We start from the raw sequence: 13,106 nt of genomic DNA on the forward strand, positions 1-13,106 counted from the left end.
CCTAGGGCGGCGTGCCCACAAGGGGTGTTGCATGTTAGTGCCCCTAGGCTCCTGGCCTGGGCCAGTACAGGCTTCTGCCTGTCTTGGCTACCCAAACATTAAACGTCAGTTCAGTTTGTTATTGGTTCAATTTACGCAGCTTAGAAAAAAAACTGTGAAGTTTAAAACAATTTTGCCTCAAGTTTTTTGAACCTCTGTACATAAGCCTGAATGCGTAAGTAATACCTATAAATCATAATACGCACTTTCATTTTCCTCTTTATAAATTTCCAGTTGCCACTAAATTCTCAATCTTCTTGAAGTAGTGACAAGAAAAACAAATAGACATGATTTATGTTAACAAATGTAACAGCTAAAGGACAGAAGCTTTAATATTTTTGTTTCTGCTGAAAAGCTAAACTTAAAATCCTGGAGATTTGCATGAAAACTTGCAACCCCGGGGGCACTTTAAAAAAGCCCCCCGCCAAACAACAACAACAAAAACCCTCCCCTAAATCCATCTTAAAATAAGAATTAACACCAGGGGCTGGCAATCCCCAGCACATGTGCCAGAGTGTAGCATGCAAAGGCATTTTGCTTGGCACATGCCTCTCAGGATGGAGAGTGGGGAAGGAGCCAGGGCTGCACTGCCACAACAAAGATCAGGCTCCTGGCACCTGCCTTACTGTCTGCAGAGGCACACATGTACCCGCCACTGGCAACCAGCCAGGCCGGGGCTCTGCAGACTCTAGTACAGCTGCTTGCAGCCTCCCTGCCACCTGCCATGAGCAACCTGGGTTCTATGGCAGGCAGCAGGGGCCTGCCCAGAGCCTGGGCTAGATGCAGCAGGCAGCCAGGAAGCTGCAAGCAGCTGTACTAGGGTCCACGGAGCCAAAGCCTGGCTTGCTGCTGGTAGCAGGTGCAAGCTCACTTGGGGTGGACAGTGGAGGAGCTGCAAAGGATAGCCCCAGCTCCTTTTCCACTGTCCACCCCAAGGCACACAAACACCACCACCAGCGAGAAGCTAGGCCAGGGCTCCACAGACCCCTGATGCAGCTGCTTGCAGCCTCCTGGCTGCCTACCACAGCTGGCCTCAGGCTTTCGACAGGCCCCTGCCACCCACCATGGAACCCACCCCGGCTGCTTGCAGGGAGGCTGCAAGCAGCTGTACCAGGGTATGGAGCTCCGGCCTGGCTCATTGCTGGAAGTGGGTGCACATGTGCCTTAAGATGGCCAGCTGGAAAGGGGCTGGGGTTGTGCTGCCACAACAATGATCAGGCCCCTTGCAGCTCCCCTACCATCTGCCCCTGGCATGCCAACATCTTACAAGTAGAGGTTGCGAGCGTTTTTGGCACTCTGCCTGAAAAAGTTGCTGATCCCCAATTTATACTAAATCTACACTGTCATATTCAGAGCACCTCAGAATTCCTAGACTTGGAAGCAAGTTGCAGTATCAGCCTAACATGGGAGCAATAGATTCAGATTAAAAAAAATACACTTGTGAGTCTGTACAGAGCTTGAGAGGATATTAAAGTACCTCAACACATTCTATAGGCAAGAAGAATAAGTTTAGTATATCAGAAAATTGCCATCTTACCAACAGACAGATTTTCAATACAATATCTTCTAGTTAAAAGTTTGTTTTTTAAAGCAAATTTCTATACTCAGGCAAGCATTACTGTAAGTGCAGGCATACCCAAATAAAGCACTTTTACTGGGAGAGGCTGCATCTACCCTAAAAAGTATAAGTATACTGGCAATCTTTTCTAATGTAGACAACTTTGTTACTAAACATTATTGGCATTTTCTGACACTGAGTTCTATAAAAATGGACTGCTAGTACTGTACCCCTCAGATAAGGTAGAAGCAAAAAGCTTGTACATATTTATAAAGAAACTTGGCATATTGTACAGGAGACAGCACCTAGAAAGGGATAAGGTACCTCACTAGCCTGTTTTTCAGATTAAAATGTGTTGTATACACAGGAAGATTTAATTACTCCCATTTAGCTAAATTAGGCTATAAACATCTTAATTACTAGCTACAGCACTGCACACATCAGAATTGTTGAATTTCAACAGCCAAGAACATTACAGAGATCATGACTAAAATCTTTTAACAATTTTGCCTGTGCAAGAAGGTAAAATTACAATGGGATCCTTTGTAGTTATTGTAACAAGCACAAACCTACTCTCCATTATCTACATGGGCTTCTCACAAAGCACGAAATCTAGTTCAATGTCTCTGTCCTTATCTTTAAGGTATTTAATGGTCTGGACCCACAATATATAAAAAGCTACTCCACCCCTCAGATTCAGTGCAGCTTTTTAGCATAAGGAAAGGGTTTAGCTGTGCCAGTGGCAGCTTTCTTGGGGGTCACTGACAAGAATTAAACATAAGAACCATTACAAGACTTAAAACAGCTGGTTTCAAGAGCAAGTTGGCAAAGCACTTGTTTGACCTTGTCTTTTCTAATAAGCATGCAGGAACATATTGAGAGCATAAATAAAAGTGAGACTCCCATCCCTACCAACACAGCATGTTCTACACAAAATCTTTGTAGCTTCCCTTCCCCAAATTACTTAATGTAATACTGGAAGATGCTTGCATACAAGTGACAATGGTTATATACAAACAGAATAAAGTAACAGATAAGCTACAGAAGAGAGAAGTATTTAATTGAGAAGTATTTGGCAAAAATATTACAGAGCAGGCATACAGGCTAACTTGGCTGCAATTACAAAACCAGTAGAAGTCCTCTTTCCGCGCCCCCCTCCCTCCCCCCCCATAGGGGGAAAGGTATCGATTTAAGTGGCAATATTTATCAGCACAGTGCTACAAGATGCCTATTGTGTCCAAATTTGAGGCAGCAGAGACCTAGCATTTGCTTATGTTCCTTGTTATATCATTTTTGTTAGTTACCCTCCCCATGAATTTATCATTGGATAAGAACAGCCAAAAATAAAAATCTGGTTAAAATAATAAAGTATATGCTGCCTAATATGAGAAATATTATTTGTTCATATTATTCTGGTTCCATTTACTCTTACTCTTTGTTTTCTTTCTGGCCACCCTTTCATATTACAGTAAAAGCCTTGCCATGACTACAATTCTTTAACATTTTGGTGACTAAAGCTTAGCCTACGTTATGAAGTGAGAAGATTATCCAAATATGTCTTATATGAAATGGCCCCATGACAGCAACACCCATATTCAATTCCACTTAAGTGCCTTTTCTTTTCACCCCTCACAGATTTCAAGATGTGGGTAGGTGACATTCTGAATGTAGACTGACAGTATGCCAAACACTGCAGCATTCCTAAATCAGATTTTGTACATCCAAAATTAAGTTTAAAAGGAGGAATATCAATTGTAAATGCCTTTTCTTATAGCTTCTATTAGTCTGGATGGGTGTACTGTCTGCTCCCTGTACGATGTTCAGCACCAGTGAATCACAGCTCTGGAACCTGGCACTCTCTACAATTACCTGCTTAAAGTCCCCTCTGCCCCACAGCAGAGACACTTTCACTGCATTCAAAATGAAAAATAATTGAAACAATCAACTGGGGGAGGGAAAACATTCAAAATTAAACAGCTGGCTAATGAAAGTGTTGTACCTTACTGCCACTAAGACAATTATCTTTCAGAAAACTGGAGCTGCAGAAGTCAAAGTGAAGACTATTGAAAACAGAAGGTACTTATGATGACAGGAGATTGAATTTACAATAGCACTCCCTGCTCTCTGAATGCTAGCTGTAAAGTTCACAGGGCTCATTTCCAGAGGGTACAGTCTTGGCCAGTTCCATTCTGAATTATTTTACAGCAGTCATTTAGTTGGTATATGTTGAGTTCAGTGTCCCTTTTATTTAAGGAAAAGGCAGGGAGGATGAACATGTTTGTTTTACCACTGCAATTGTGTGTAGTATGATAGCCAGGAGTGGAAGAAGGAGTCATATAAGTTTTGTGATAAAAGCAAAAATATTTTATTAGGCTTTTTGTCGTCCAAATATTACTTGGAAAGAAGAATTAAAAGGAGGAGCTTATGTTGAAATCTATAAGAAATCTAGTTATCATCAAATTCGAGTTCACTGTTAGAAATAGTTCTATAATATCTACTTTACAGATACACAAGCTTTCAAGAAAAGAGTAAACTGTGATAAAAAGACCCAATAGAGAATTAATATTTAACTCTCTTTCACTTGAGCAAAGAATGGACGAGAAATATATAAAGCACTTTCATCAGGAATAGTACCAAGATTGGTAGAATTCAATGTTATACAGCTACTCCTCGCTTAACATCATAGTTACGTTCTTGAAAAATGCGACTCAGCAAAACGATGTTAAGCGAAGCCAATTATGTTACAGTAGTTACCTGCTAGTAGGAAGCGACCAAACAATGTTAACTTGTAACCGAACATTGCGTGACTTTAATGGGCATATACTTTAAGCCTTAAGTATATAGCTCAAATAGCTTACACCTCTTAAGGTGCCCAAGCCTGCTAGTAGCTTTAAAAGGGACACCTTTTCTAAATTTTCTTTTTTCCTCTCAGATAGCTCTCAAGTGTTTTCTAAACTGAACCAAATATCCACTGCTCATTTCATAAGCACCTTATTTTTAAAGGATCTTCTAAAAACTCATTTTACCAAGTGGCTTCATGGGACAACATTGCTTTATTTTCATGACACATGAGACTAATATCAAGTAGTTGGCCTCCAAAAGTCCTAGTAAGTAGTCCGCTTCATAACTTCTTCAGTTCTTTTATACTGCTCAAAAACCTTCTTTAAATTCTCTAAACAGAGTTACATCGTGCTTTATTTAGTACAAAGTAAATCCCCCATCCACCTTATCAGAGGATACATTGGCCAAAAGGACAGCATTTCATAATTTGATTGATTTCCAGAACTGCGTGTTGTGGTATCTGTTTTGCAATGATTAGGTTAAGTACTTTTTTTTCTTCCTTACTGGTCTAAGAGTAGTTTGGACCAGCTCCTCAGTATGCCTGTGAGAGTTGGCAGCGATCCGATCCGGAGCTCCGGACCAGGTTTCCGCCTCGATCCGGTCGAAGCAGCTCTGAAGCTTCGGAGCCGCTTTGGAGATCTGGCCATAGGGTATAATGGGGAATCAATTAAATATCTATAATGTTGTTGTTTTTTGTCCAATTTGGATTAAACTTGCAGGGATGGTAGCCTCTGCTGAGAGCATGAAACCTGCCAAGTTTCAAGAAGATCAGTGCAGGGGTTTGGGGGAAACTGTACCCCAAATTTTTGAAAGCCAAACTCATGTCATGGCTGTGGACCTATTCAAGAAGATAGGTGCAGGGGTTTGGGGGGAAACTGCAGCTCAAGCTGTGGACAATCAAAACTCATGACACAGGTGACACTGCATGTGTTAAGGTGCAGCAGGGTGACAGCTGCAGGGATGGTGGCCCCTGCTGAGGCCACAACGCCTGCCAGCTGTCAAGGAGATCGGTGGGGCCCTGCACCCCTAGCTGCTGACAGGCAAAACTCGTGCCAAGACTGTCTCTGTCTTGGGGCAGTTGATTGTCTGTATTGATTCTTTCCTCTCCTTAGCTTGGTTTTGTGGGTGCTAATTGATGCTTATTAAGTCGTTATGTAGTAGCTAGGACCTGTGCATTGAGCTGGTCCCTGAGTCCCCAGGTGAATCATGATTGATTGGTAACTGGTAACACAGTAGCTTAGCAGCCAGGCCTGCAGCAGTCTCTCCCCTCCCTACCCCAAGACGGAGACAGTCAGTCCCACAAGCACCCAAGGCATGAGTTTTGCTTGTCCACAGCTTGAGGGCAGTTCCCCCTAAACCCCTGCACCAATCTTTTTTAAACTTAGCAGGCTTTGTGGCCTCAGTAAGAGCTACCACCCCTGCAGTTTTCACCCTGCTGTGTTGGGTGACATGAGTTTTGCTTTCAAGAATTTGGGGTGCCGTTCCCCCCAAACCTCTGCACCGATCTTCTTGAAACTTGGCAGGATTCATTCTCTCTGCAGAGTCTACCACCCCTGAAAATGTTATCCAAATCAGACAACAAACAACAAAGTTACAGATATTTTATTGTTTCCCCATTACACCCTATGGCTGGATCTCTGAGGCAGCTCTGAAGCTCTTCAGAAGCTCCGAACTGCTTCGGGAAGTCGAACGAGGCCAGCCCTTCGACCCGGATGTGCTGCTTCAGACCCTGAAGCGTCCGAAACTTCTCCAGATCTGAAGCTCTGTCCAAAGCCTCACGCAGCCCTACTGCTCATTTCTATAACTAGCATTACCACATCAGTGGCTATATCACCACATGCAATGAATGTGAAGCAATAACCTCCACAGCACAGAAATATTTCACTGGGCAGTAAGTCTTCAGCAACCTTCCTGCATGTCCACTAGCCATCATAAATGATTCTGACTTTCACTTAGCTATAAAATAACGCAAACAGGACTGGCCTATTTAATTAAAGTACTAGTCTCTGGTTTTCAGGTGACAATTTAGATTGTAAAAGCACAGAAAAAGTTACATTATACGCAAAATGACAACAGTATTGATATGCTTTTACCAAAAAGAAACCATCCTAAATATATTTTCATTTCAACTGTCACCTTCAGGAAAGACAACCATGCATAATTTGACTATCTAACATTTTAAAAGATTACTGAACTATTTTAATGAAATCAACTATTAAAGCCTTTCAATTGGCAATTATCCAAAATTAGAAAAGCAATTTAGACTCAAATAATATTTCCACACTTTGGAAAGTTGACCACCTAATAACTGAAATCAACAGGACAGTTCATAGCTGAGCCCTTACTCTAGGCTCTCTTCGAACTCAGAGCTTTTCTATATAACCAATATATGCAGACAGAAGCATTACAAGCAATTTTTGTACCATGAGCAGTAATGGTAGTTGAAACCATGGTAACAGCTGCCATTCTTGCACCCCCTCACAAATCAGTGCCTAGGGCTGGTGTCCTGGTCTCACACTGGTTATACTATTGCAAGTGGGAGGTTAGCCCAAAATAACTAGGGTGTGAGTTCAAATTGCCATAGTTAACTTCAAAATTACTTTTTCTGTGTTTTCCCTTGTTCAGGCCAGCCATTTTCTATACTTCTGAATCAGGGGTCATGTCTGCAAGTTGCTCACTGCAATCACAGCTAAACAACAATGGCTTTCAAAATAAAAGTCGAGACCATAGAACAACTAAAAGGCGGTTTTTTTTGCCAGAATTTGGGAATGTGGGTCCGGTACACATGGTGGCAGCTTGCACTGCCTGAAACTGGAGTCTGGCCAGCCAGAGCCATACTCTGACTGCCGACCAGGCTCTGTATGACCAGATCACTGATGCTGGAACCCCAGGAGGCCCCCCAGAAAAGGCTGCTGGGGCCAGCCCAGGAACTGGCCCCAGACTCCCCTATCTCACCTGGGACATCTTGCCACGCACTACAGTGAGCATGCAGGGGCATTCCCCAGGGAACACCCATTCCTGCTCGTGGGGACATGCTCTCTGTGGCCTTTATGGCCAGCAATATTTTTTTAAAGACTGACAAGGATTTCTGTATTTTAACAGTTTTTGGATATCTATGTTTTCTCTGCAAGACATTAAAAATTGGATGATGGACATTAATCTTTAAGGCACTGCATATGTATGCTTAAACTCTCATTTAACAGCTGCTCCTCCACTGAGCTCTGCACCATTTTGAGACAAGATTTTTTTTCTTAAGCCCAATTACTTCAGGATTTCTATTCAGACTTTACTTCCACTAACTTATTCAGCCTCAAATTAACTTGAAGCTATGTTGGATGGCACCAAATTAAATACTGCTAGCAATATACTGTTAGAGGTGCAATTAATGGCCATCTCACAAAGGAGAAAGTCAGCTGAAGGTAAGTATAATTTCAAGTCAATTAAACATGCTGCTTCTCATGCAATGGAACATACCTGTGACATCTTAAAGTACATTTGTGTCTATATGGAACAAGCAATTGCAATTATACGCCATAAGTTTTTAATTGCTTATGGAATGGTTTGCAAGTGAGCTTCCACTTCAACCAAGTCATTTTAGTGGAATGATACCACAATAAAATTATTCATATGTAGCACATATGAATGCTATGTTTTTTATCGTTCAGAGGACAGTTAGAGTAGAAAACAGTTTTCTATATCACTCTTTTCTATACACAATATGGTAAACTAGAAACGTCACACCAATGTCACAATTAGGAACATGTGTCACTCAACTGTAATCTCTTCAGATGACTTACTGTTCTAAATTAATATCATTAAGTACAAAAGTACATGCTACTCACCAAATAAATTGCTTGAATGTCCTTGTTTAGATATGGGTTTCAGTTCATTTAATCCCCACGCATAACGCTTATAATTATCCCAGGCATGTTTCATCATCTGGAGGGAAATGAAAGCAGGATTATAATGTTGATTTAAAAAGAAACCACCACAGCAAATACTGATTGAGAATAAACTATATATTAAATATATATTTATTCTGTACTTTATTAAACTCATGTTGTATGCATTAGAAGTATAAAATATTTTAAAATACAATTAACATTACACTGGAAAAACAGTATTACTGTTATTGTTGAATTAAGTGTTCCACTCCAATTAAACCCACCTCCTATTATTATTTCACATACTTATAATTATGGCCAATTAATTTTCAGAGATTAAATTTGTGATAGAAGTATATTAACCCAATTAGATTTTCCTCAAAGAAGATAATCAGATAAATCAGCAGTAGCAAAAAACACTTTGAAAAATTAGATTTTTATACGTCAGGAGCAAGACTGACCAAGATAAATTTATGAGGTCAAAAGTAGCAGCAGTTTAAAACAAGTTATAGTACCTGGCAAAGAGATCATATTTTGGATACAAACTAGCTAGGTTCAGACTAATCCAGGTAATAACACCACAATAGATTGGGGGAGGACAGGAAAAGTCTGTGGGAGAAAAATGAGGACACTGCCCACCATTTTGGTTGAAAGGATACAACTTAATTTCAAAATTAGCAAAAATTTGCAATTGTAAGCAGAATATCTTCTCACTAACTCCCTGCTCTTCCTCCCCTTCTTTAAAGCGGGCTTGAAAGCGAGCAAAGACTCGGGATTCGAACAAGGACCTCCATCAGTCTAACCAAGCAATTATAAGACAATGGCAGCAAAAACTGCCCATCCCAAATACAAGCCAAGGGCTTCCACAAATCAAGGAGTTTCAAAGCTCACAACTGATGTGAAAGAGTGGCAGCAATTTAAGAAAAATGATGTGCAAGCAGACATCATTAAACATATGATCCAATACAATCTACTTTCTTCCTTTCCCTTGATATAGTTCCTTGCAGTAAATAAATAAATTTAAAATCTTTATTAATGCAGCATTATGGGACTGTAAAAGATGCACTCAGTTATGCTTGTGCCATATCCAGAGTATAAAAAATGACATAAGAACCAGCATGAACGTGTGCCCCTGGCGGCTGTGGGGGCATGCCTATGCTGGCACTGGTGGGAGCTCGGCAGCAGTAAGCTGGGAGCTCCTGCAGACGCTGCTGGCAGTGTCATCGGGGGGGCAGGGAGCGCCGACCAGGGGTCAGCAACCACCTATAGGCACCGCCAGTGGCCAGGGGCGATTGTGGACCGCCCTTTTACAGGAGGTGCACCGCCGTGCTCAGAGGGTGCACGTGCACCTGCGTGCACCCCCTACATGTCACCCCTGACATTTCATCAGTTAAACTCCCTAACATTTTACCTTATGCACCATGCTGGGATCCTAGGGACGAGCTAATACACGTTAACCAGAAGTAAGCTTTCAGTAGCCTAAACTCTTTCCTTTTCTATACCCCTGCACAAAGGCACAGTTTTGGCAATGGAATTGGAATTCACTGCACTATACGATGTTGCTTATTCTGTTCTGGCCACAATATAATATAGATAGATTACTTTGCATAGCATCTCTTGCAACTTATGGTGTTTATTGTAGGCTGCTATTTCTACATTACTGTTTTTCAGAGTAGAAACGCACTAATTTCTTAATATTATCATCATATCTAAGAAAAGAAGATTAAGACTGTTTACATGACACATGCTTTTTCTAACGTACTTAATTCAACTGTATTCCAAGCCACTACTGACTCAAGGGGAGCCCATTTAACATGTTACACAAAATAACTTCACCTCAGTCCCATTACTAGCAAACATAAGATTTCCACTGAAAAATGGCATCTTAAGTGGCACTCTTGACACAATTTTAGAAGATAAAGAAGTCAACAACCCTCTTACTCTGAAAGATTTTTCTGGGCTGTAGAGGAGAAAAATCCTACAGCGCAAGAACACTTCTCCAGTGGCCTAGCAAACTGACTGCACTAGAAATCCAAATGAGTATATTTGCTTTGAGACACTCTTGCCCACCCATAATATCAAGGGGTATATGTATTAACAATATTATACTACATATGAAGAGAGCAATTTTTAATTTAAATTTGTTTGAAAAGCTTAGAATCTCTCTTTTGGAAAATAAATATAAGTTTCAAAACCTGCTTTCACTTCAGTTCAGGATGAAAACAATTAAACTTGAGTTTTACAGAAAATCCAAGACCACTTAACATTTTTATATTAAAATATGGGTTTTTTTATTCTTTTTATATTTTATGGTATACCAAGAAGTATAATGATATGTCATAACACAATGTAGTCAACATACCATATTTTCCTAAATCCTAGACTAGGTTTTTTCCCCATTCAACATGAGCAATTTCCCCTCCATGTTGGACTCAAGTACAAAGTGGGGCAGCAGGTAGCTGCTGCAACTCCAGCTCTGACCCTAACCCAGACTCAGACTTGGCCCCATCACCACCACCACCTGCCTGCTGCAGTCTTTGTTCCCTCTCCCCATTCCTGCTTGCAACCCACAGCTGCTTACCTTCCATCATGGCTCTGGCCCCACTCTGATTAGGGGTACAGAGCACATTGTGGCTTTAGTCCCTGCCCAGGCAGGCAGCACCAGTATCTCCAGCCCTGACTCTGGATGCTGGGGCAGAAGCCTCTGGGGCGCAAGAGGGAAAGGGAATCAAGGGTCAAGCAGGCTCTCCTGCTACCTGGTCCCCCAATGCCTGCCCCCTGCTTTCCCCTCCACAGCAGTTGGAAGAATGAATGTCAGATGACTCCCCAGCAATAGTTAAATTTCTGAATCTATAAATTTCCCAGGTTTATAATATAATTATTGGGGGGGGGGGTCACCTTAAAAATTCTAAGTTGTCTTGGACTTGGATAAATGTAGTATTTAAAAAAGATATATTAAAACAAAAGTATCAGTTTCAAACTAGTTCATTACAATACACAACATGTCCTCAACTATTTGCAGACTTAACTTTTTTTACACTAATCACCTACATTAACAATGTCATTTCTCACGTCACTCAGAAACAGCTCTGAACATCTCATTGCCATTCCGCACCCAAAGTAAATAGGAAGTCAAGCACAGCAACAGTTCTTTTAGAGAACAGTGCCACTTTTACACTGCCAAAATAAACCCCAATTTTATTTGTACAAAAGAGAGCAGCTGCTTTCTTTCAAGTCATCATTTCATTAACACATGCTCTCAGGCACTCTTTATCTTAAACTTCTATTTCATTCTTCCAAAACAGAAGCAGGCTGTAAATACTTTCCTCGTGCTTTAGGCAAGGTCAAGCCTCAGCCAATACGTGTACAAAACAATAACGCGTACATACAACCACACACTTTCTTCCTCCCCACATCAATTGAGAAAAAAAATAGGAAAATGTAGATTTTTGAACTTTTAAACCAAGGTTGCTTAGATCCAAGTGTCTGACTATGCCATAGGAAGCTTGACTCCAGAACTACAACTCAACTTTGGCCTTTTATTAAGGGCTTGTTTTTAAGTCTATAAATAGTTTTCATTTCCCTTTTTTATAGTGGTGCATTTAATCCTCTGGGTCCTTTCCTTGTTGATTTGATTTTCCTATGGGATTTTGTAAGGGCAATAGCAGTTCAAGGGCTTAATCTGTAGTTACTGACTTACATGTACAGGGTAAAAAAGCTGTTTTTCCTTTTAAAAAAAATTGGGGTACAAATAGGAACAACAACATGGCACTTACAAATAGAAAATATTTTGTTTTAATATAAAACAGAAAAGAAGGCCATTGGCAGTTGAGTGCCCTGAGACAACACTGGCTTCAACTGGAAAACTTTGAGTTAACACGTTCCCCTCAAGTCATCTACTGACACCAGGGTACTAACCATCTGCCAAATACATACTTGCATCTTTATTTGAAAAATAAAATACAAATCAAAGATAATAAAGACTTCTCCAAGAGCCCTTGTTAACCATCGAAATATCTGTCTAATACAAGTACACTAGCAACAGTGGACAATTGTAACAGACTCAAATTCCGTTACTATCTACAACTCCCACTAGCTTCAACTGGAATCGTGTGCTTCTATCCAAGACTGACATCTGACTCTTGGGCTTTTGAAATTTACTGCTGCCATATTCAGAAACAAACGGCACCAGAAGTCCTACTCTGCTACAATGCAGCTTGTCTACATTCAAGCTACATTTGTAGGAAGAGCACTTCATCGTTATCCTTCCATCAGCCAGTATCAGCAAAACACTTTTACTGTAGAGGTAGCTCTTTTGGCAAAGCCACACTTTATACTGGTAAAATAAAACCATTCTCTCCTCACCCACGTACAACAGAAATGTTACTAGTTAAAGCTTAGTTTTGTGGACATATTTGCACCTACTCTGGGTGCTAGTCAGGGATTTTTATACCCCTAACTGACAAGGCAATGACAGAAGGCTCTAGCATAGACATGGCGTAAGGCAGTAGGGGCCAACCTGTTTGGTGGGTGTGCCACAAATTTACCCCACACCTTCCCTGAGTGCCACTCAAATTCCCTTCCCCTGACTGATATGTTCTTTCTGCTCCCAGACATGAGCTTCCAGCCTGCTCTGCTTTCTACTTCCTGCCCTATCTGCTACTTTGCTTTCTGCTCCCTGCCCTATTTGCAACTGTGCTTGTAGCTTCCTCCCCAGTCTGCCATATGCTACACAGATGCTGCCATCCATGCTACAGGTCGGCCAAACCTGGCTTTAGAGTTTA

At 41.1% G+C, this 13,106-nt stretch overlaps 1 protein-coding gene across 1 annotated transcript in view; it reads right to left on the reverse strand.

The window, feature by feature from the left end:
* The window catches only part of MAN1A1 (mannosidase alpha class 1A member 1), a 194,024-nt gene extending 182,594 nt beyond the window's left edge, over nt 1-11,430 (reverse strand). Inside the window, exons 1-2 of the mRNA XM_006027485.3 lie at nt 11,374-11,430; nt 8,281-8,377 (exon numbers count right to left, since the gene is read on the reverse strand). Of these exons, the coding sequence (XP_006027547.1) occupies nt 8,281-8,377; nt 11,374-11,430 (154 nt within the window). The remainder of the gene's footprint in view (nt 1-8,280; nt 8,378-11,373) is intronic.
* Nucleotides 11,431-13,106: the final 1,676 nt, after the last annotated feature.

This window comes from Alligator sinensis, unplaced genomic scaffold, assembly GCF_000455745.1.
Source record: "Alligator sinensis unplaced genomic scaffold, ASM45574v1 scaffold496_1, whole genome shotgun sequence".
NCBI lineage: Eukaryota > Metazoa > Chordata > Crocodylia > Alligatoridae > Alligator > Alligator sinensis.